General features: G+C 50.8%; 2 protein-coding genes across 6 annotated transcripts; both read left to right on the top strand.

Moving 5' to 3' along the window:
• Window positions 1–504: 504 nt before the first annotated feature.
• On the top strand, window positions 505–13700 carry SMARCD1 (SWI/SNF related, matrix associated, actin dependent regulator of chromatin, subfamily d, member 1). 5 transcript variants are annotated; one of them, XR_009222543.1, is made up of 14 exons: window positions 506–720; window positions 1352–1539; window positions 1832–1874; window positions 1969–2091; window positions 2570–2692; window positions 3751–3867; window positions 5439–5540; window positions 6102–6263; window positions 6355–6452; window positions 8443–8578; window positions 10201–10323; window positions 11762–11863; window positions 11995–12599; window positions 13088–13700. XR_009222543.1 is itself a non-coding variant. In XM_058558297.1 (13 exons), exons 1-13 carry the CDS (start codon window positions 544–546, stop codon window positions 12046–12048), a joined length of 1548 nt encoding a protein of 515 aa, XP_058414280.1. In that variant the 5' UTR covers window positions 506–543; the 3' UTR covers window positions 12049–13700. The 5 variants fall into 5 exon arrangements, 3 of the variants coding, with proteins under 3 accessions (XP_058414281.1, XP_058414282.1, XP_058414280.1); XR_009222542.1 differs by having other exon boundaries at window positions 11995–12938; XM_058558297.1 differs by having other exon boundaries at window positions 11995–13700.
• Window positions 12153–22588, top strand: GPD1 (glycerol-3-phosphate dehydrogenase 1). Its single transcript, XM_058559248.1, has 9 exons — window positions 12153–12161; window positions 12496–12599; window positions 17202–17379; window positions 18194–18334; window positions 18940–19078; window positions 19316–19428; window positions 20113–20346; window positions 21116–21222; window positions 22175–22588. Exons 1-9 carry the CDS (start codon window positions 12153–12155, stop codon window positions 22269–22271), a joined length of 1122 nt encoding a protein of 373 aa, XP_058415231.1. The 3' UTR covers window positions 22272–22588.
• Window positions 22589–23559: the final 971 nt, after the last annotated feature.

Here is a 23559-nt window from a genome sequence, read left to right as displayed (position 1 = left end):
TGAGCCACAAGATCTGGATTCTAGGCTTCGGCTCTACGGCTAACTTGTTAGTTGACCTTTGCCAAATCATTTACTCTGAGTTCAGCTTTCGTGTTTGTCAAATGGAATAAACAGTGCATTCTCCTCTTCAGCCCCCCGGGCTTACAAACAAAAAACAATCAAAGCGCTTTGGGAAGTTAAATGCACCGCGCCAAGATGAAGCAGTCACTCCATCACCCTCTTCCTCCGAGCTTTGGGGCTGGGGCTGTGGTCCCCTTTCCAGTCCTTGTCTTCCTCCCGTCGCCTGGGGGCGCCCCCTCACAGGGCCTCTCTATCCCGAGTTCGTCTCGATGGTTTCCCCTCCCGGACCGTGAAGGGGGGGAGGGAGTGGTCAGCACGCCTTTTCCGCTAGTCGCCCCCCTCTAGCCCACAGTCTCGCTGCCCCCAGCCTCCCGTGCCGGCAGGCCGGCCGGGCGGACAGACGGGCGCGCGGGGGGCGCGCGGGGGGCGGGGGGAGTTCCGGTTCCGGTTCTTTGTGCAGCTGCAGCCGAGGCTCCGGGGAAGATGGCGGCCCGGGCAGGTTTCCAGTCTGTGGCTCCGAGCGGCGGCGCCGGAGCCTCTGGAGGGGCCGGCTCGGCGGCTGCTCTGGGCCCAGGCGGGACTCCGGGACCTCCTGTGCGAATGGGCCCAGCGCCGGGTCAAGGGCTGTACCGTTCCCCGATGCCCGGAGCGGCCTATCCGGTGAGTGGGGCGGGAGGAGGGGCGCGCGGGCCGGGGGCGGGGCCGAGCGGGGGCCTGGGAGTGACAGGGGTGGGGGAGAAGTAGGAGGACCTCCCCTGGGAGGGATTCGGGCCCTGAGTGGGGGTAAGGGGAGACAGTGCAGAGGAAAGGAGGGGAGGCACTTAGCATCCCCACCTGCTTCTAGGGGTATTGTTTCCGTGGGGAGTCAGGGTATAGAACCCGCGGGATGAAATGGTGGGCATATGAGGGCTGGAGTGCAAAAGGGCTTGGGCAGCTCCAGTGCCCACAGGAACACGGAAGGTGTAGCTGGCAAATTGAGGTCAGCTACAGTGCTGAGTAAATGTAGGACTAGGAGAGCTGTCCAGTGTGTCACATAAAAAACTGGCTGGGGAGAATTTGAGTATAATTTGATTATCTCTTAGCTTTTGGGCTGTACTCTCCTATGGAATCACAACTGGAGCAGAGGAAGCTCCAGTTATGTTTTAAAGAGGGAGAAGGCTCCCCTCCTGTTGTGCTCCACCCCACCCCCAGCCTTGTTTCATTCAAAGAACTCAGCCATCCCCCACTTTACCTTTATTAGTGGGGTTAGTAGGGGAAGCCATGACATCTCTGGGTCCTCTCCTCTCTGTAGAGACCAGGTATGCTGCCAGGCAGCCGAATGACACCTCAGGGACCTTCCATGGGACCCCCTGGCTATGGGGGGAACCCTTCAGTCCGACCTGGCCTGGCCCAGTCAGGGATGGACCAGTCCCGCAAGAGACCTGCACCTCAGCAGATCCAGCAGGTCCAGCAGCAGGCGGTCCAAAACCGAAATCACAAGTAAGATGCCTCAGGGCAGAGGGAGGGAGAAGGGAGGAGGAGAAGGAGGAGGCCTGAGGCCTGTGAGGACACAGGTGGTGGGAGTACCTGAACCAAGAAGCAGTGGTGCTGTGTCAGCAGATGGGTGCTCATTCTTGAGAATGCCTCATGTTGGTTGGGGGCAGGGGGATGTCTTTGATTTGAGAGAAGCTTTGCAGTCTCTCTACTTTACTATAAATGGAGGTGCTGACAGCCTGTTTGCATGTTCTGGCTAGTTCCATCCCAACCTGATAACAGTATTTATTCTAAACAGTGCAAAGAAAAAGAAGATGGCTGACAAAATTCTACCTCAAAGGGTGAGTCCAGGCTTTAGGTCTTCTTGTGGGTGTGGTGGGTTTGAGAATAGAGATGGTCAGCTCTAGATCCCAATGATATCTTTCTGTTTCTAAGATACGTGAACTGGTACCAGAATCCCAAGCCTATATGGATCTCTTGGCTTTTGAAAGGAAACTGGACCAGACTATCATGAGGAAACGGCTAGATATCCAGGAGGCTTTGAAACGTCCCATCAAGGTAACTCGGGAGAGGGCTAGACAGAGAGCCAAAGGCGAGGACTCGGGAACCTTCACTAGGCTCAGGATGAGAAATCAAAGGCGCAGCACAGCTCTCCTTGGCATTTAAATTATATCTCTCCCTTCCGCCTACGAACTGAGTGTTACATTAGAAGCATGAGAACAGATAGCAAAGGGGGAGGGGCTTTTGATATCTCTTGCACCAGAAACGTACCCTCTCCGGGTTTTTGCTTTAACAGCTCTGCCGCCTTAGGAACCTGGCACCTTGCGTGAGTTTGTCCACCTGGCATCCCAGTGTATGCACTTGCACTCAGGCCAATGGCCAGTACTCCTCTTCTAGATGGACTCTCCATCCACCCACCCCAGGGACTGGGTAGACAGTACTCCTGTTAGGAGTAATTTTGGGGTTTGGGGAGACCCTTGTCTTCAACATCAAACCACTGAAGCCCCACCATCAATCCTGTTTCTGCCTTCCTCAGCAAAAACGGAAGCTGCGAATTTTCATTTCTAACACTTTCAATCCGGCTAAGTCAGATGCCGAGGATGGGGAAGGGACGGTGGCTTCCTGGGAGCTTCGGGTAGAAGGACGGCTCCTGGAAGATGTGAGTTCAAGGTCCACTGTGGTTGGCATCTAGGGTGGGAGCTGCTGGGAACAAGCAGTGTTGTCTGATTGGCAGGAAGCCTTACTGGTGCTCACAGCCCTTGTTGGGAACAGCAGGGAGAGGTCACAGTGTTCCTGTACTAAAAGACAATGGTTCTTTGTGTCTGGTTCCCACAGCTTGGCCCTCACTGTGGTATCATATCAAGAACGTTATTGTCCTGGGATTTGATTTGTTGTTTACCTTCCTCCTGATGCCGCTGGCCATTGGGATGTAGCAGTATCTGCAGATTATTCAATTAAGTTTTGTTTTTTTTTTTTTAATCAAGTGAGTTTGCACTGAGCATTTGAGGCCATGCTTTCCTCTCTGAGTCCTTGATTCCCACTGGCATCTCCATCTTCCCAACTTTCATTGGAGACATCTCACAGTTTAAGTGGGATAGATTTCTCTGACAGGCTCTTTGTTGCTTCGTGGGGAACATGAGCAGACAGGTGATAGCCCCCAAACTTCCCACCCCAGAAGCTCCTTGGGGAATCTCACCTTTCATTCCCTTACACTCTCTGGCTCTCTATTTTAGCTATTCACAGGCAAGCTAATTTGAATGCATTTTTGCAGGAGAACCAGGGCTCAGTGTCAGCCTCCTTCTTTTCTATATAGGTCCAGTCCATCTGCTGGTGGTGTCATTCCATCCAAAGAAAGCTGTTTTTGTTCTGGCTGCTTACTGCCTGTGATTCATTTCCCCTCTAGAGTCAGACTTTTCTCTGTTCAGACTCGCTTTGTTATGTGCATCGATTTGGCTTAACTTGCCTCGTTTCTCTTGGGGAAATGAAGTGAGTAAGTCAGCGACCCTGTACATGTTATAGGCTGCTTCTTCAGGGTTCTTTTGCTACTGTGACTTGTTTAATACCCACAGATACCTACCTTGCCATTTCCTAAGAAATACTCAGATGACATTTTTGAGTTTTTCCCCATTGTTGTTCTGGGTTCCTTTTTTATGGGACTTTGTCTTGGGGAATTTCTTCTGGCCTTTTCTAACATGACTTCTCCTCTCTCTCCTCTAGTCAGCCTTGTCCAAATATGATGCCACCAAACAAAAGAGGAAGTTCTCTTCCTTTTTTAAGTCCTTGGTGATCGAATTGGACAAAGACCTGTATGGCCCAGACAACCATCTGGTAGAAGTGAGTAGTTCTGCCTTCTAGGTGTTGACTCTGTGACTGGAGGATGATGGACTTGGGAGCCAAACTTTAATGTCTAGGGAGAGGGGAGGTATATTAAATAAAGGGTTACCCCAGATGTACAGTACTACCATTGCAGTTTGCACATTGACCTCCTGGTGGCACTGGCTGTGTTTAGTTCTGGTACTGTTTGGACCCAAGAACTCTTACAGTCTGACTTGTTCCACCTTTTTAATGTTACTATCCTGGTTGCTGCCCCCTCTTTCAAGGGAAGTTCTAATGGAGGCCTCTTATGCATGCCAGGCCATCTCTGCATCATGCTTATAAATAATGGTGAGCTGTAGTTATCCACACACCATTCATACTTTTTTCTGGCAGCAGGTGCTGTCATGAAGGGGCTTAACTAATAGGGTTCTAGTCCTTGCCAAGGTTACCTTTATAGATCTTGGACTTCCTTCTGGTCTGTGCTCTGTTTAGATTCACATGCCAAATCATCAGAAATCCTTTATTATAATGCCTGATTACACAGTGTTCTAAAGACCATGTTAGCGAGTGTTCTTTGGGATACAGTCAAAGCCAGAGGGAGACAGTCCCATGCTCCAAGTGAACTTAACCTGCTCCTTTCTTTGCCAGTGTAGCTGCAGCCCCTTAACCTCAACCACTAAGAGACATGGGAAGGTCTTTACCATCTAATAAGGGAAGTAAGTCATAGAATCAATAGAAATTTGTAAATATATTTACCTTAACTTTATAGCAGTAGAGCATAGTGACTGAGAATGTGGACTGTAGAATCAGACACACCAGAGCTCAAATCGCAGCTCCACCATTTACTGGCTGTTTGACCGTAGGCATGTCACTTTCCTCTTCTAAGCATTAGTTTTCTCATCTGTAAGATAGGCTTAATCATGCCTATCTTTTATGGATGTTGTGGGAATTAAATGAGATGATCCAAATAAATGTCTTAGAATACTCTTGCACACAGTAAGTACTCAATAAATGATAGCTACGTTATTTTACTGTGCACATGTGTCTTATCCATTTTATGGATAAAATTAACGCTGAAAATTCAGGCTAATTTAAATGTGACCCCGAGGGGCCGGCCTGGTGGCGCAGTGGTTAAGCGTGCACGCTGCACTTTGCAGGCCTGGAGTTCACAGGTTCGGATCCCATGCGCGCACTGACGCACTGCTTGTCAAGCCATGCTGTGGTGGCGTCCCATACAAAGTAGAGGAAGATGGGCACGGATGTTAGCCCAGGGCCAGTCTTCCTCAGCAAAAAGAGGAGGATTGGCATCGGATGTTAGCTCAGGGCTGGTCTTCCTCACTAAAAAAATAAAAATAAACAAACAAATAAAAAAAAATGTGACTCCGAATAGTCAGAATTAAAAGGTTAATCTACTTATACACAGACAGTAATTCCAAAACCATCTGCGGTTTTTAAAAATGTCTCATGCTGTTGCTCTTCTCCAATAGCCTCAGTAATCAAAGTTGAATATTCAGTCATTACAGAAGCTCTTCCCTCCCACCCCAGCTCTTCCTCTGGGAGAGCACCCCCTGACATCTTCCTCTCTGTAGTGGCACAGGACCGCCACTACCCAGGAGACGGATGGCTTCCAGGTGAAGCGGCCAGGAGACGTGAATGTACGGTGTACTGTCCTACTGATGCTGGATTACCAGGTATTCTGTGGTGATGTGAGGGGGTCCAGCTTTCACACCCACATCCCCTCAGTAGGCTGACATTTAAAGATTTTAAGTCTAGGGGCCGGCCCGGTGGCGTAGTGGTTAAGTGCGCGTGCTCCGCTGCGGCGGTTCGGGGTTCGGATCCCAGGCGCGCACCGACGCACTGCTTGTCAAGCCATGCTGTGGCAGCATCCCATATAAAATGGAGGAAGACGGGCACGGATGTTAGCCCAGGGCCAGCCTTCCTCAGCAAAAAGAGGAGGATTGGCATGGATGTTAGCTCAGGGCTGATCTTCCTCACCAAAAATAAAAATAAATAAATAAAAAATAAAAGTTTAAGTCTAGTTGTGGATAATTTGCCACCAGACTGTAAGGTCCCTAAATATAGGGATAGGGTCTTAGTCATCTCTGAGTTCCTCCTAGTGTTTTTCTGCCCCAAAGAAAGCACTACATTAATGCTTATTGAATGGCTTGAATGTATGGCCATTTATTTGCACCGCAAAATGCATGTAGCCCCAGCTCACTAATTTCATCTCTGTACTTTTTGATTCTCTGCAGCCTCCCCAGTTTAAATTAGACCCTCGCCTGGCTCGGCTCCTGGGCATCCACACCCAGACCCGACCAGTGATCATCCAAGCACTGTGGCAATATATTAAGACACATAAGCTCCAGGACCCTCACGAGCGGGAGTTTGTCATCTGTGACAAGTACCTCCAGCAGGTAAGAAAAGGATCCATTCTTTTGCTTATAGTTTGTGGAGCACTAGTGCTCAAAATGCCGACTTCTTAGCTGCTTCTCCTCTTTCCCTCAGATCTTTGAGTCTCAGCGTATGAAGTTTTCAGAGATCCCCCAACGCCTCCACGCCTTGCTTATGCCACCAGAGCCCATCATCATTAACCATGTCATCAGGTAAACATGCGTATGGGAGGCAGTGTGCTGGAGCTGGCTTGTACCTGCTTGCACAAGCCAACTGTTAGATTTTCAGTAATTTGCAAACAGGTTTTTTTTTTTTTTAATTTTTATTTATTTATTTTTCCCCCAGAGCCCCAGTAGATAGTTGTATGTCATAGCTGCACATCCTTCTAGTTGCTGTATGTAGGACGCGGCCTCAGCATGGCCGGAGAAGCGGTGCGTCGGTGCACGCCCGGGATCCGAACCCGGGCTGCCAGCAGCGGAGCGCGCGCACTTAACCGCTAAGCCACAGGGCCGGCCCATCAAACAGGTTGTTAAACACAGCCGTTATTTAAAATTATAAACTTACAGTTAAATATATTATATTAAAAATGAGGTGGGGCCAGCCCGGTGGCGTAGTTGTTAAGTTTGTGCACTCTGCTTTGGCGGCCCAGGGTTCGCAGGTTCGGATCCTGGGCATGGACCTACATTCCTCTTATCAAGTCATGCTGTGGCAGGTGTCCCACATATAAAGTGGAGGAAGATGGGCACAGATGTTAGCTCAGGCCTGTCTTCTTCAGCAAATAGAGGAAGATTGGCAACGGATGTTAGTTCATGGCCGATCTCCCTCACCAAAAAAAAAAATGAGGGTAATATATACTCAATAACTCATCATTTCCTAATTATTTTCTTATATCTTACAAGTATTTGTGTTTTTGAGGTTATGTCTATTGTGTCTGTGTGGTGGAAATAACTGTATAGTAATGTATTACTGCACATCTCTTCCCAACTCGTTTATCAGTAATGTAATGGCAGCTTGAAATCAACCATGTTGGGAATATTTAAACTATAGAAATTGGCAAATGCTACAAATCAGGGCTTTTTTTCCGATTCTTTTGGAAAAATCAGTTGTTAGACATTTATCAGCTCATCACTGATGGGCTACCATCTTTTCTCTGGATGGCAGGACATTCCAGTCTGAGACTCCACATCCATTACCTCCCTCTACTTTTTTGTTCAGAAGATGGATGAGCAAGGCATCTGTAGGCAGATATGGAGTAAAGGAAGGCACCGCCTCCTCAAAGCTGCATGTCTCTCTGGTTGGATATAGTCTCTCTGCCTTCTCTCCCTTACTCCACATTAATTCCAATAAAGGCCTTCCTTTCTTTAGACCCTGAACCATCACTTAGCCAACAGTAATTTTTACAACCTATATGCTGGGTCAGTAGAAGCTATAGTAACTCCTACAACCTATACATTGGGTCAATAGAAGTTGTAGTAACTCCTACAACCTCTACATTGGGTCAGTAGAAGCTAGTCTGTCCTGTATTCCTGTGCTTCAAGTTAGGCCGCTCTTTATTTTGTGTGGTTTGTGTTTTGTTTGAATTTATTTTCAGGGTCAATTTTAGTTTAACAGGGAGAAAGATACACAAGATACTGTAGTAGTGGTCTCCTTTGGGGAGGGAGAAACTTAACTTTTCACTGGATATCGTGTAACATTTGAATTTTTACCATTGACTTTTTTAAAAAATCAGCTTTATTGAGGTTCATATACAATAGATCACACCTGTTTAAAGTATAGTTTGATGACTTCTGGCAAATGTGTATACCATGTAGCTACCATCACAAGGAAGGTAGAGAACATTTCTGTCACACCCAAAAGTTTTCTTATGCCCTTTTTTTTTTTTTTTAATTTTATTTATTTTTTTTTCCCCACAAAGCCCCAGTAGATAGTTGTAGGTCATAGCTGCATATCCTTCTAGTTGCTGTACTTGGGACGCAGCCTCAGCATGGCCGGAGAAGCGGTGCATTGGTGCACGCCCGGGATCCGAACCCGGGCCGCCAGCAGCGGAGCGCGTGCACTTAACCACTAAGCCACAGGGCTGGCCCTCTTATGCCCTTTTGCAGTCAACCCCGTTTCCTTCATTCTTGGGCCATCTTTTTGACCCTGTGTAATTAGATCTTGGAGTACAAGTCCTTTACCAGGCCCCTTTGGTTTCCTCCCCAGTGTTGACCCGAATGATCAGAAAAAGACAGCTTGTTATGACATTGATGTGGAAGTGGATGATACCTTGAAGACCCAGATGAATTCTTTTCTGCTATCTACTGCCAGCCAGCAGGAGATTGCTACTCTAGACAACAAGGTAGGGGCCTCCACTCTGGGTAGTTTGGGTGCCACCAGCCTCCATTGCAGCGTTTTGATTCTTGGTATTCATTCAAGATGTATTGACACCCTGTATATGGCAGGCACTGCTTGGTGCTGGCTGGAGCCAGACACACGAGTTCTGATTCTGCCTATACCTTTTAATAGTTTTAAGCCTCAGCTTCTCATCTGTGAAATAGAGACCATAATACCTATTTTTATAAGGTGGTTATGAGGATTAAATGAGACAGTGTATGTAAAGACATGACACTGTATCTGGCACATAAAAACAAATGGTAGCTGCTGCTCCTGTTGTTATTGTCATTATCATCATTAACATTATTAGACATAGTCCAAGCAAGGAAAGCCAGAAATGCTCTGGGAATACAAAGGAGAACAGGGAGGCTTTCCTGGAAGAGTTGATGCCCCAACTAAATCTTGAAGGACAAAGTGGGAGTTAATGAAACGGAAGAAAGGATAGTGGTGCTTCGGAGCATGGGAGGCAGAGGACAATCCAGAAAGAGAGAACAGAGTATGTAAAGATCCAGAAATGAGAGAGAGCCTGGTATGTTCAAGATGTACAAGCCATTTAGCGTGTTAGATATAGCTTAGGGTGCCAGGGATGGGAAGTTTGGGGAAAGCAAACGGGATAGAGAAGCAGGAGCCTAATCATGAGGAAGCTTTGAGGCAGGGAAAACTGGTTTATACTTCGTCCTGAAGACTGGAGGGACTGATGCTACTTGGATTTAGAATGATCACTGGCAGGAAGGTGGAGAGTCAGTTGTAAGAGGGGCAGATCTGGAGGGAGGAAGCCCAGTGAGGAGGCCAATGCAGTAATGTATGTAAGATATGTCGAGGGCCTAAACCTATGGTACTGACAGTGCGGATGGAAATGAGTAGACAGAGTTGAGAGGTGTCAAAGTAGAATTGAGGGATTTGGACACTGGATGGGGATGGTGGGGTGAGGCATGAGGGAGAAGGAGGCATTTATGATGTCCCAGGTTTTTAGCTTGGGTGCGCAGTAGTATTCATTCAGATTGGGACCAGGAGGAGAAGCAAGTATTGGGCGAAAGGAAGTGAATTTAGTTTTGGAGAGTGTAAGGTACCTTGAGATGTCAAGCAGTTGGATTGGTTGGAGTTTAGAAAATGGACTCCGGTCTGCAGACTGGGGACTCATTACCCTGTCAGTGGTAATGGAAGACATACAAATAGATGAAATTGCTGTGAAGAGTAGGGAGAATAGGAGAGGGCAGAGAACAAAAGCCATGGGCCACAGCTTTTGAGACAGACAGCCTTCCATACCACTTCTTTTCTACCTAAGAGTGTTTTTGGACCCATTTGTGCTGTGGATTAAGTATTCACCGTGTAGCTTCACTCTATAGTGGACACTGTAGAAACTAAAAGGAAAACTTTCCTCACGTGGGGTCTGTAGAGACACAGTGCAAATTACCTGTGGAAAGAATGCTGAGTGCCGGAGCCCTTGGGGCTCTGCACACGTGCCATTTCTGGGCAGTGCACTGCACGCAGGGTGGGAGTGGCTCATGGAAATGTCAGACACTGTCTGCTGTTTAACTTTGCGTTGCCCCAGTTTGAAAATGTTATGAGCTTCCTTCCTCCTTTCAGATCCATGAGACAATAGAAACTATCAATCAGCTGAAGACCCAGCGGGAGTTCATGCTGAGCTTTGCCAGAGACCCTCAGGGTTTCATCAATGACTGGCTTCAGTCCCAGTGCCGGGACCTCAAGGTAAAGAACCCAGGAGAGGTGTAAAGGGACTTAGGTCAGTGAGGCACACATTTGCTCTATCTCTGTAGCATCTGGTAGAAGAGCCAGAGGGGGAAGTGAGGGACCAGATTCTTTTTAGCATGTTCCGGGGTCCATTTTTCAATTAAGTAGGGAAATGGAGGTGGACCCATCAAGTGTTTATCTGGTACTTACTGTGTGCTGTCACTGTGCACCGTATTGTAGGGGATACAGAGTGGAAGCTTTGATCTCTGCTTTCAAGGCGGCATGCACTTTCTTTGGAGAAACTACGCTAATATGATTTTTTTTTTTTTTTGTGAGGAAGATCAGCCCTGAGCTAATATCCATGCTAATCCTCCTCTTTTTGCTGAGGAAGACCAGCTCTGAGCTAGCATCTATTGCCAATCCTCCCCCCTTTTTTTTCCCCAAAGCCCCAGTAGATAGTTGTATGTCCTAGTTGCACATCCTTCTGGTTGCTGTATGTGGGATGCAGCCTCAGCATGGCCGGAGAAGCGGTGCGTCACGCACCCGGGATCCGAACCCGGGCCGCCAATAGTGGAACGCGTGCACTTAACCGCTAAGCCACCGGGCCGGCCCTGCTAATATGATTTAAAAAAAGTAGTAAGACATTATCAGAATTCCTCAGTACCAATAAGATAATTCAAAGAAGGGAGATCAGTGAGGCTAGAATAGCTGCGGAGGGCTTCATGGAGAATTTGGGATTTGAGCTATTTCCCAGAGAGAGGAGCACCATAAGCTCAGGCAACAAGGTAGGAATGAGCACAGAATGTGTGAAATGTGCCCTCAGTTCTCGCCTTTCCTGTGGTGACTGTGACTACAATTATAGAGGCTGAGCGGAGGGGCAAGGAACGAGGGGTGCCAGAAAGGATCCCCGAACAGGCAATGACTTGTTGATAGCTGGGGGTGACTCTAGGTGTTGTATTAGTAGTTTGCTAGGGCTGCCATAATAAAGTACCATAGACGAGGGCGTAAACAACAGCAGTTTATTGTGTCACAGTTCTGGAAGCTAGAAGTCTTAGATCGCTGTGTCAGTGGGGGTTGTTCCTTCTGAGGGCTGTAAGGGAGGCTCTGTGCCAGGGGTCTCTCCCAGCTTGCGGTGCCCTCAGGCGTTCCTTGGTTTGCAGATGGTGTTCTCCATGTGTGTTCACATTGTGTCCCTCTGTGCATGTCTGTCTCTGTGTCCAAGTTTCCCCTTTTTATAAGGACGCCAGTCATATTGGATTAGGCCCACCCTAATGACCTCATCTTAACTTGATCATCTGGCAAAGACCCTGTTTCCAAATAAGGTTACATTCACAGGTGCTGGGGAGTTAGGATTTTTGACATCTTTTAGGGGGATATAGTTCAATCCATAACATAACAGATGGGAAGGAAGGAAACAGGTCTATTCTCCTCTCTCTTCCCCTCTCATCTCCCTCAGACCATGACTGACGTGGTAGGTAACCCAGAGGAAGAGCGCCGAGCTGAGTTCTACTTCCAGCCCTGGGCTCAAGAGGCTGTGTGCCGATACTTCTACTCCAAGGTAGTCGCCTGGGGTGCACAGGGGAAACTGACAAAAGGTCAGGGGTCTGCACCCCTGACGGGGGTCTGTGATATTAGGCACCAACTTCTGGTTTGTCTCAGCTTCCACTCCCTCCACTGTTTTCTCCCTAGGTGCAGCAGAGACGGCAAGAATTAGAGCAAGCCCTGGGAATCCGAAATACATAGGGCCTCTCCCACAGCCCTGATTTGGCTGCACCGATTCTTTATTTGGGCCCTGTGCTGCCTGCCTCATAGCACCTGCCTTGGTCTTGCTTGGGGCCTTCCAGGGGATGCCGTTGGTTCAAGGACAACACCAGAATGAAGAGGGTCTCACGTTGCTGTCTCACAAGACACCTATTACCCTCTTCTCCACCCCATCCCTTCCCACCTCCCAGCTTCCCTTTGCCCCACAAAGTTCCCATGTGCCTCTACCCTCCCCTGGTCTACATAGGACCTCTAGATAGTATTAGAGAGAGAACCTGTAGTGGTAATCAGTGCATTGACTGGATTGGGCCTAAAGCCAAGTGGTCTTCAACGGGACTGGCCACCCTGATCCTGCCCTTCAGAGACCTAGGAGTTGGGAGCCTTAGTACCTTCTCCGAGACTCAGGCCTAGGGGCACTCTATAAGCTAGTTGATCTTGGCTCTCCTGATAACAGAATCCAATTTCCTTCCTTCCCTCCACAGGTTTGGAGCAAAGTCTCCCTTCACTTGTTGCCCTCTAGCCCTGAGCCCCAGGTCAGTCCGCAGCCCTCTGGATCGGCCTGCTGTCTCAGTGCTTCTCTTACTCCCTCGTAGGGGGTCCACATCAGTATTGGAGTTTGTTCTTTAACTGTTGCTCCCCCCAGCACACTCCTTGTAGCTGCTCTTTCTGGGATTCCTTCCTGTCTGTCCTAACCCAGGGCATTTGGGTGGCGGAATCTTGCCTTTCCCTGTCAGAGCCTCAGGGATCTAACCTGGGGTACTGTCATTGCCAGCAGAGGCTGTTCCTTCCTGCTGTTGCTTGGAGGTGTGACTCATTCACTCCACCCTGCCTGCCCTATCCCTTCATGGAGAAACAGGCCTAAAATCAAACGGGTAAAAGCCCTGGGCCATCCCTGTCTTCTTGTCCCTGTCTGCCCAGTTGACACCCACTGGTGACTTCTAGGGCATTGAGGAGTGAAAGCGCCTGGGGCTGGAGAAGAGCTCTGAGCGGGTCTGTGACTCTGCCTCTCCCTGCCTCACAGGATCGTGACTCCCCAGCCCCTGCCCTCAAAGCTTCAGACCCCTCAGGTAGCAGCAGGACCTTGTGATCTTGGCCCCTTGGAACTGAGATGGTTTTGCATCTTTCCAGGAGAGCCTCAGATTCTTCTTCCAGGTTGTATTGCCCCCGAGTTAGCATATCCCAGGCTCGCAGACAACATAGCAGGGTGGGAGACAGCTGGGCAGAGGGGGATTTCCGTTCAGCATGGGCTCTAAACCCACAGAACTGACAAAGCCCCTGCTTCCCCACCCCCTCCTCAGGCTCCTGCGAGCACATCCCCCAGCCCCATATCCCTGCCTGTTCCACACTGGGAACAGCAGAATTTTCTCCCCATCTTCTCCTTCCTGCCATTATCCCACACCTCCCTTGAAAGGTTCTCCCCACAGTGACGCTGGACCACCTCTGTCCTTGGGGCTGGAACCATGAGAAGGAAGCTGAGCACTCCTACAGTGTCCCTGTTGAAGATAACTGTTTTTATTAACTGAATTATTATGTTTTTTTCATGGACCAAAATTTTTTTGTACTGTCCCCTTATCAATGTCACCCAGTTTTAATAAAAGACTCTTCCAAAGGATGGGTCCCCCTACCTACTGAGAGAGAGCTTTTCCCTGAGCTCTTTCTATTCCAATACCACTAGCCATGCTCATGGTGTTTGTTCATTTTATTTGACAAACGTTTCTTGAGCACCTGCTGTGTGCCAGCTGTGGTGCTAGGCACTGGGGATGTGGTAGAAAACAAGGTTTCTACCCTGTGGACCTCAGGTTCTCACCTTAGAGCTTGCTCTGTCGGCCCAGTGGTCCAAGCAGGCCAGGTGGTGGTTGGGAGTATTGGGCTTCATCATTAGATCTTAGAGTTCTGCCTCCAGTTCCCTTTAGGAAGGTACTAACAAGACAGTGGCACTACCATCTTCCCCCTTGTCCTGAGCTCTAGGGCACCTGCTCGTTCAAGTGTGCTGCCCTTGGGTGCCTTTGATCCCTTAGGCTTGATGAACGTGTCTCTAGAGCAGTTCCACTTCTCAGGGCTCCTCTCTAGATAACAGGCCAGGGCCTGCACAGCTAAAGACATTTGTGTCCCCTGTGCCTGCCATTCTTTAAGGTCCCACTTTCATGGCCCTGATGAAGATTTCGCTTCTTAAGGTCAACATGGAAGTGCTGTGTTGTCATCCTCATACTGTAGACAACCAGGCCCTCATTGGCAGAGTTGGGAAGACTGCTCAAGATTGATACTCCCATTAGCATGAAATTCTGCTACAGTTCCCATCATAATGTGCCTGCTTCCCACCTGGTGGCTCATTACTTTCCTGCTTTGTACCATTATCTAGCTTAGTTCTACCCAAGGAGGTGGTTTAGAACATAGGATGAGTGCAGCCATATTCCGAAGTTGTAGCTAAAAAATTATCCTTGGCCTCCATGGATAGGAATACTCAAGTATAGCCTGTATGTAATCAGACTCAACAAGGAAACAACCACTGTTCCCAATCTGGAACTTGGGGGTTTATCAGACGTGAGTAGGGAAAGCAGAGAAGAATGTGTGTGGGTGATAACTTGGAGTGAAAAAATTGATGTCAAGGACATAGAAATGGCATCTGTTTTTACCCAGGCTAATTACATGTGTAATGAATGGCTGATGAACCATTATTAATTTCAAGCAAATAATCTACAGTTTGCTCTTGGGAAAAGAGCTCTAGTGGTACAGATAACTTCCTGTGACGAGCCAAATCTGAATCTCTGCACACTTTTTATTCCTGTATAAATGAACAAATTCTTTGTCTCCACACTACTTAAAATGATGATTGTAGGGGCAAAATGAGAGGTGGAAGCAGTTAGGCGAAAACAAGGGGGTTATTTTATGCATAAACATCTATTCTTTGGGGTTCCCATCATATGTGCCAGGGACAGAAGCATTCTCTCTCTTCCATCACCCATAATCAGTGCTCCCAGCTGGCAGCCTGGCACTGGTGCCTTTGTCTCTGTGCCAGTGCAGTCGCAGTGATCTGTGGGAAGCTGGCTCTTAGTAGGCACAACTTTGTTCCTAAGGGAAACAGTCAACCACCGATTTCACACCCTGGCCATGGGAAGAGAATACAGTGGGCTTTTCCTGGGCAGTCCCTAGAACTTAGAAAACCATTTCTCCCTAGTCTTGACCTCATGCCCCAATCCCTCTTCCCCAGTGGTTGCACACAGACTCCCCTCTTGCCCGCCAACAGCAGCCCAGGGGGATGGAAACACCCACTAAGCCATCTGCCAAGCCCAGAGGTCGGCATGTGAGCACACAGTGGTGTCTGCCCTCTAGGCCAAGGTGCACAGACAGCTGGAGTGTTAGGGGCCTTTGCCCCACTCTCCAGATCAGCCTAGAAACCACAGCTCCCCCACTTAGTCAAACAGATGGCTACGGGGCAATATGGCGCCCTGAACTGCTCAGTGTGTTCCTTTCGTTCTCCCCCTCCCCCCAAAATCACACACCCCACCTGCTCTCAGTTACAGGATCTGAGACCACAAAGTTCCAGAGGTCACAGCTGCCCCAGGCACTGCCTCCCTTCCCCTTTCTGGCTTCTGCAAACTAGCCACTAACCTGAGGGAGCCCCTAGTGTGGTAGCTTGGAAACCCAAGGAAGAATTGGAAGGGAGCTCAAAGCCTCTCAAGAACAGTGAACACTTGGCTGCCTTCTCTTCTCTCCTGTCCTCTTCTTCCTTAAGCCCAGAGTCTGCAAAAGGAGAATTGTGGGCTACCTGGCATTAGAGCCTCTACCTTAGACCTTTCCACCCTCCCTTCCTGGAAGACATTCAGGTGGCAATCCTTTGAGATGAGGAGAGGCCCACTAGTGAGACCCTGAGATGTGGGTAACTGAGATGACCTTGTCTCTCGGGGCTCCTGGGGTCTCCTTATCCTTGGTTGGGTTGCCCCCAAAGCAGGCCCTTACCTCTTAATGTGGTCTTAGCTTCAAAAGTGGGCCCACACCCACCCACCTCACTCACCCACGGCCCTGCAGTGGAGCTAGTGTGGGGCCAGTGACATGTGGTCCCTGCCACTGCTAGAGGACAAACCTGTAGAGTCGTTTTGGGGGTCCTGGGAGGATATGCAGGGCAATTCCTCCCTTGGAAAAGAAAGCATTCCTGTATCTGCTACTAGGGCTGAATGCAGTTTATTCCAGGGCTGGGGGACAGGAGGGAGTGAGGGGGGCCAGTCACTTGCTCCTTATCTGGGCTATTTCTTGGCAGACCTCAAAATGAGACCATTGCGGGGACGGGGTGGGAAACTGGGGCCAAGGGAGGATGCTTGCCAGCACTGTCAGCTGTTAAACCTAAGAGGAAAAGCGGGGCCTGGTCTCTGCCCCATTCGTGGTCCCCACCTGTCTCTACGCGCTCCTCCCCTTTCCCTGGCTCTGCCAGGCTGTCTCCCTGGGCACTCCCCACCCACCCTGGGGGGCGGGGCTTGGCTGCACCCACATGTGGCGGAGTTATATGTTCCTAGCCGGCAGAGGAGCTGGGGAGTGTGGCACTGAGCTGGCTCAGGCAGAGAAGCGCCACCATGGCCAGCAAGAAAGTCTGCATTGTAGGCTCCGGCAACTGGTGAGCGGCTCTGTCAAGGGGTATGGCGGGTGGGGAGGGGGTTCTCCCAAATACACAGTGGGCTGGGGAGGGAGGCTTGGTGGGCAGGAGGCAGAGAGTAGGTAGGAAATGCCCTCCGGTTCCTGTTCCACCCCTGCTGCTATCTTCTCCTGTGCCTACCCCCTCAGGACAGACAGTGCCCAAACCTCTTCTGGCCCTTGCCTGCCTGGGCAGCTGCACCTGTTCACCACAGGAAGGGAGCCTCCAGGGTGCTCCCTGCCTGAAAAGCTGCTTGGGTTTGGTGGGGTGGGGAGATCACAAGGCTGGCCCCCTTCTCCAGCAGCAAAGTGTGAAGTAGACTGAGTCTCCTGTCTACTGCCAGGTCACTAGGGACACACTGTCACAGGGGTGGGGGTGACAAGGAAGGTGGCAAGTAAATAATCTGGTGGGCTGCTGTGATATCCTGAGGTGGAGCACTGCCCCCTCCCCTGCCCCCGTTCCCTCCCTCACGCCCCCACTCCTCCACTTTCTGTGCTCCCCCTCCTGCCAGGGGCTCAGCCATCGCCAAGATTGTGGGTGGCAATGCAGCCCAGCTGGCACACTTTGACCCACGGGTGATCATGTGGGTGTTTGAGGAAGACGTCGGGGGCAGAAAGCTGACAGAGATCATCAACACGCAGCATGAGAATGTCAAATACCTGCCAGGGCACAAGCTGCCCCCCAACGTGGTGAGCCGCAACACCCTGCAAGGAAGGGAAAGGGAAGTGGAGGGGTGCCTCCTGCTGAGAGGGATCCATTTCAGGTGCCACCTGGACCTGGGGAACATCTCAGGAGGGCTGCTGCATGCACAGGGCACCCCTATGCACAGCCCCCAAATTGCTCCCCTGGGCAATGTCTGGGACTGAGGAGAACCTGAATGTACCCCCCTCCTCCCCTTTAGGGACTCCCAGGCAGGAAGGGGAGAGGGAGAGGACAAAGAAGTTGGTCTCCACAGCAACAACAACCTCCAAAGACAGGTTCTCTGGCTCCCAGACTTGGGGTCTAATCCTGTTATTCATTCACTGGGTTATTAGCAGACTTGGACGCTGTTTCCTGGACTTAAGGTCTTTGGTCAAATCCATGTGGCTTGCTCCCCACCTGGAAAGGGGGAGCAGAGAAGACAGCAGGAAGACTGGGGCTCTCCCTTCCCAGTTGGGGCCCTAAGGAGCAGGGTGATGAAATTACTTGGCCTCTTCCTCCTGCCAAGCCTAGGTCTCCTTTGGCCTCCCTCACTCTCCCACAGCCAAGGGCTAGGAGAGTGCTGGGGGGAGGTTTCCAGGAGTCCTCAAGGGCCCAAGATAGCTGAGGCTGGAGGGAATGAAGGCTAGGAAGAGGGAATAGAGTGTCTTACTCCTCCAAGTTCAGCCCTTTCAGATTCAGTCCCCAAACTGCCCTTCCTTCTCCCCCACCAGCCTCACTCTTTGGCTCCTAGATCTCCTGAATGGGGTTCCATGGGGTCTAGAAGAAGTCTGTTAGGCCCACGAGCACTGGTCACCCCCACAGGTGGCTGTCCCAGATCTGGTCCTGGCTGCAGCGGATGCCGACATCCTGATCTTTGTGGTGCCCCATCAGTTCATCGGCAAGATCTGTGATCAGCTCAAGGGCCACCTGAAGGCAAACACCATTGGCATATCTCTTATTAAGGTGACAAGGACAATATGAATGGGGCTACAGCTAACTGTTGTGGGGCTCAGGGTGGGTGAAGTGAGGACAACAGAAAATGGCAGAAGTAGGCCAAGAGTTTTCTGGAGAGAGGAGAGGAGTTGACTTTGGGGAGGCTTGAGAAATAGTCAGATGCTGGGGGCCGTTGGGAAGGGGAGGTTGGTTGGGGAGTGGATAAGAGATTGTTTGGAGACAGATGTCTCGGGGGTTTAGGAGGTGTACAAAGGATGCCTGGGGGGTATGAGAAGCCAGCTGGTTTGAGGGGTGTGAAAGGGGAGTTGGTTTAGAACAGTGGCTGGAATGGAAAGTTGGTTTGGGATACTCAGGAGCAGGTCATTTAGGGATGTGGAGGGGATACATTGCCTTGGAGAGGTAGGTTGATTGAGGGTGTGTGGAAGGAGAGTTTTCAGATGGATTTGTTTTCTCATGCTGGCTCCTTACAGCAAGCTTTGGCTGGGTTGGAATGGGGCAGGACTTTTGGGGAGAGACACTGATGAACAGTGGATTTGGAAGGGGCAGGATTTCTGGGTGGGAAGTCCTCAGTTGGGCATAAAGGGCACCTGGCCTGAGCTCCATCCTATGCCCAGGGGGTAGACGAAGGCCCCAACGGGCTGAAGCTCATCTCTGAAGTAATTGGGGAACGCCTTGGCATCCCCATGAGCGTGCTGATGGGGGCCAACATTGCCAGCGAGGTGGCTGATGAGAAGTTCTGTGAGACAACCATTGGTGAGAGCCCCACCACTACCCACATACACACGCAGCTCCAGTTACATCCTTTTCCCATACCCCCCTCAACTTAGCCATCTTCTCCCTGTAAGGCAGGCAAAAGAAGAAGACCCAAGCATCAGAGGTGGGGGAGGGTTGGGACACCTCCAGGGAACGGGTTGCAGCTCCTGCTTAGGGCAGTTGTGAGAAGAAGAGTCAAGAGTCTCCCCTTAAAGCCTTGTCCTCTCCCCACTTTAGGCTGCAAGGATCTGGCCCAGGGACAGCTTCTGAAAGAGCTGATGCAGACACCCAATTTCCGTATTACCGTGGTGCAAGAGGTGGACACAGTAGAGATCTGTGGAGCTTTAAAGGTGAGAGGGGTGCAGAGGCAGCTATGGGGTGGGGAGAAGGTCCTGAAGGAGGGCCTGGCTTAGCTATACAAGGTACTCCAGACTCTCACTCTTGGGCAGTTGCTCCCCTTCCCCAAGTCCCACACACATAGGAAGAGCTGCAAAAGCAAGGCCAGGGTCATTCAGGCCTGCCAATTACTCACCGTCAGACATTGGACCTCCTTCTTCCTTTCTCTCTATAGCCCCTTGTGGGACATCCCTATCTCTAGCTCCAGGGGGTAGTCTGGGGGAAGAGGACATGCCGTGGGGGAGCATCCAGCCTAATGGGAGACAAGATGTCCAAGACACTCAGACTGATGACCAAAACTCTGGATCCTGGACAGAGCTGTGGATATCAGGGATAGAGAACAGAATAGTCATAGATGGGAGAGCTGGCTGGACAGATTGGTTTTTGGGAAATGTCCTCAAGGATGGAGTATGGGACAGGGGTGGGGAGCCAGGAAGCATAAGCCCAGCCTAAAAGTAGGGGGTGCAGCAAGTGGGAAAACCAAGAGGTGGAAATAGTTGAGGAGCCCCTCCACTATTCCCCACTTATTCAGGAGGTGTGTCATGGCTGATGGAAGGAGCACGAGGCAGGTGCTGAGGGCTCCAAGTGGGGCCTGCAGGAGGGGATTCTTTCTCACCCGTGACCTCTACTCCCCAAAGAATATAGTGGCCGTGGGGGCTGGCTTCTGCGATGGGCTGGGCTTTGGCGACAACACCAAGGCGGCAGTGATCCGACTGGGGCTCATGGAGATGATCGCCTTCGCCAAGCTCTTCTGCAGTGGCCCTGTGTCCTCTGCCACCTTCTTGGAGAGCTGTGGTGTTGCTGACCTCATCACTACCTGCTACGCAGGACGGAACCGCAAGGTGGCTGAGGCCTTCGCCCGAACAGGAAAGGTGCGCCCCAGGGAGAATGCAGAATGGTGGGTGGGCCCTGTAGGTGTCAAGCTAGAAGAACTTGGCTTGAGGCATCTCTTGAGCACAAACATTAAGACTGCTGTGGGGGCCGGCCCGGTGGCTTAGCGGTTAAGTGCACGCGCTCCGCTGCTGGCGGCCCGGGTTCGGATCCCGGGCGTGCACCGACGCACCGCTTCTCCGGCCATGCTGAGGCCGCGTCCCACATACAGCAACTAGAAGGATGTGCAGCTATGACATACAACTATCTGCTGGGGCTTTGGGGGAAAAAATAAATAAATAAAATCTTTAAAAAAAAAAAAAAGACTGCTGTGGGCCGGCCCAGTGGCTTAGCAGTTAAGCGCGCGCGCTCCGCTGCTGGCGACCCGGGTTCAGATCCCGGGCGCGCACCGACGCACCGCTTCTCCGGCCATGCTGAGGCCGCGTCCCACATACAGCAACTAGAAGGATGTGCAACTATGACATACAGCTATCTACCGGGGCTTTGGGGGAAAAAAAAAAAGGAGGAGGATTGGCAATAGATGTTAGCTCAGAGCCGGTCTTCCTCAGCAAAAAGAGGAGGATTAGCATGGATGTTAGCTCAGGGCTGATCTTCCTCACAAAAAAAAAAAAAAAAAAAAAGACTGCTGTGAACATTCCCAGCCTTTCTTTCCTTCTAAGACAGCACCTCCCATCTGAGCCCCAGACTCTCCACCTCATACTGACAACCCTCCTCTCCCATTTCCATCCACCCATCCTGTTTTCTTCACAGTCCATTGAGCAGCTGGAGAAAGACATGCTGAATGGGCAGAAGCTGCAGGGGCCCCAGACAGCCCGGGAGCTACACAGCATCCTCCAGCACAAAGGCCTGGTGGACAAGTAAGCGTCTGCCACAGCCCCATTGGTGGAGGGAACCACAGCCAGAAGTGCTCTCCCCATTCATCATCATCTGAAGTGGGCAGAGAGGGAACTGTATCTTGTTTACAGACAGAGACTATAGAGCTCAGAGAGAGTCTGGCATGCCTGCTGTGCCCCAGCTAGTTCATGGACTTTGAACTCTTTCCAGTCTAGTGCTCTTTATATCACATTGCTTGGAGTCCTCTGCGTAGCCTCCCTTCTGTCCTTTCCTCTTTGTCCTCTGCTATGGAGGTTGGAGCTCTCAGGCAGCAGGAATAAGCTCATCTGACTATCCCACCTCTCTGTCCATCACCCCCAGTCTAAGCTGCTCCCCAGAGGCCAACCTTTCTGTCCCCTGAATCCTATCCTGGGTGCTGAAGTGTGAGGAGATGGAGTTGGACACTTCAAGGTGTTCCTTTTCAGGGAGTACAAAGACAGTGGGGGTGACGGGCTGATCAGAGCAGAGCTCTGTTGGTCTGAGACAGAATCCTAGAATAAGAGAGTATGAAACAGGTTCAGAAGATCAGCTCATGGCTGGTCAGGATAAAGCCTCCTGATAAAGGGAGCAGCCTGGGCAAGAGGATGGGAAGAAGGAAGCTGGCACTTATTGAGCACCTGCACCTAAGACATAATCACTTCTCCACTGCTTTCGTATATTGGCCCCACTTTTCAGTTGATGATACTGAGGCTCAGAGAGGTTAAGTGGCTTGCCCAATTGGAACAAAAAATTCATGCCAAGGAATCATGCAGGTTTGATACGATAGGGAGCAGGCCTAGGAAGTTCATATTCTCAGCAATTGGAAGTTGAGAGCCAGAGTCTGCCTGAGCTCGAAGGCGGGAGAGCAGGGGAGTGGTGGATTAGGGGGTGAGTGGGGAGTGTGGGGGTAGGGGGCATACCAGGAGGCTAAGCTGAGTCTCTCCTTCCCCATTCTAGGTTCCCTCTGTTCATGGCTGTCTATAAGATATGCTACGAGAACCAGCCAGTGGGTGAATTCATCCACTGCCTACAGAATCATCCAGAACATATATGAGTGGGGCTGGGGCCCAGGCCAGGCAGCTTCTTTACCCCAATGGAGACAGGAAGAAGCTTGGGGTACCTGGCCACCAGGATCTCTGGGACTCCCCACAAAGTAGCCACTTCTCAGTTGTTCACTGGAAGACAGGAGGCTGTGGGGCCCAGCTACCTGCTTGGAAATCCAGAACCACCAAGCAGCCTGTAGCCTCTTGCCACCACATTTCACCAGAAATGGAGTTGCCTTGTCCCTCTCCAGATGTGGGGCTCTCTCCCTGTCCTCTGGGAGGGGTAGACTCAAGCCCCAGTGCTGCCTGCTTTCAGTGTGTGTGTAGGGGGGGTGGGGAGGTGGAGGGAGAGGGAGGCAAGGGCTCCCCACTGCTGCTTCACACAGACCAGGAATCCTGTCCCTAAGCCCAGTTCAGTGGCTAAAGAAGTACCTCAGCCACAAGAGGGATGAAGCAAGGGCTGCCAGGGCGGGGTCTGGGCTTTTGAGCTGACATAGGCCCCAGGAACCCCTTTGCTCTGACCTCTACCAGGCCTCACACAGCATCAATGGATCTCAGTGTTTGTTACCAAAATACAAAGATCTCAAACAAGCTTCTTCTAGCTTCTCCTAGCAACATCTGCGTACTAGGAAACCTCTGGTCGTCCCCTCCCCCCTCCCCCAAACTGCCCTGGCACCGAAGTTGCTGCCATGCTGGCATCTCTGGCCCTGAGGCTTGTCATTCTCCCCAAGGCCTTCCTGGTTCCTAGTTCTCTGCCAGCTCCTCCCCACCGTGTATAACCTTTCCGAGCCTTCCTCCACCTTCCCCGCCAGCAGGAATTTAATCTGCTGACAGAGCTATACCTTTTCATAGCAGGCTCAGATCATTCTGCTCCCTGTGACCTTTGTTATTTGCCCTGCCTCCCTTCTCAGGAGCTCTAGTAGGGGGGAGGTGTCAGCTGGGTCCTTCCTGCTGCTATGTGCCCAAGGACATCCTTGGCTCTACCCCTTTCCTCCTTCCAAACCCTGTACCTATTTCTCAGCTGCCTCCAGAGCAGCCAGGCAGCTAACAAGTCCCTGTACCTGGAGGCCAGGGGGCCAGAGTGGCCCAAAGGCTGACAGGGGCAGGGAAGGGTGAGCAGGTTCCCATGTTGGTAGGTCCTGACATTCCAAAACCAGCTCTCCTTTGTCATCTGAAGGCCTTCTTAAGAGGTATTGACTACATCAGCACCTCTCAGGAGCTGGGAAAGCCAAGGAGGAGGGAAATAATTAAAACCACTCTCCCCCCTGGGGTGAGGGAAGAACAGGAAGGGAAGGAGGG

Source organism: Diceros bicornis, chromosome 17 (assembly GCF_020826845.1).
Source record: "Diceros bicornis minor isolate mBicDic1 chromosome 17, mDicBic1.mat.cur, whole genome shotgun sequence".
Classification (NCBI taxonomy): domain Eukaryota; kingdom Metazoa; phylum Chordata; class Mammalia; order Perissodactyla; family Rhinocerotidae; genus Diceros; species Diceros bicornis.
This window is presented reverse-complemented; position numbering and strand designations above follow the sequence as displayed.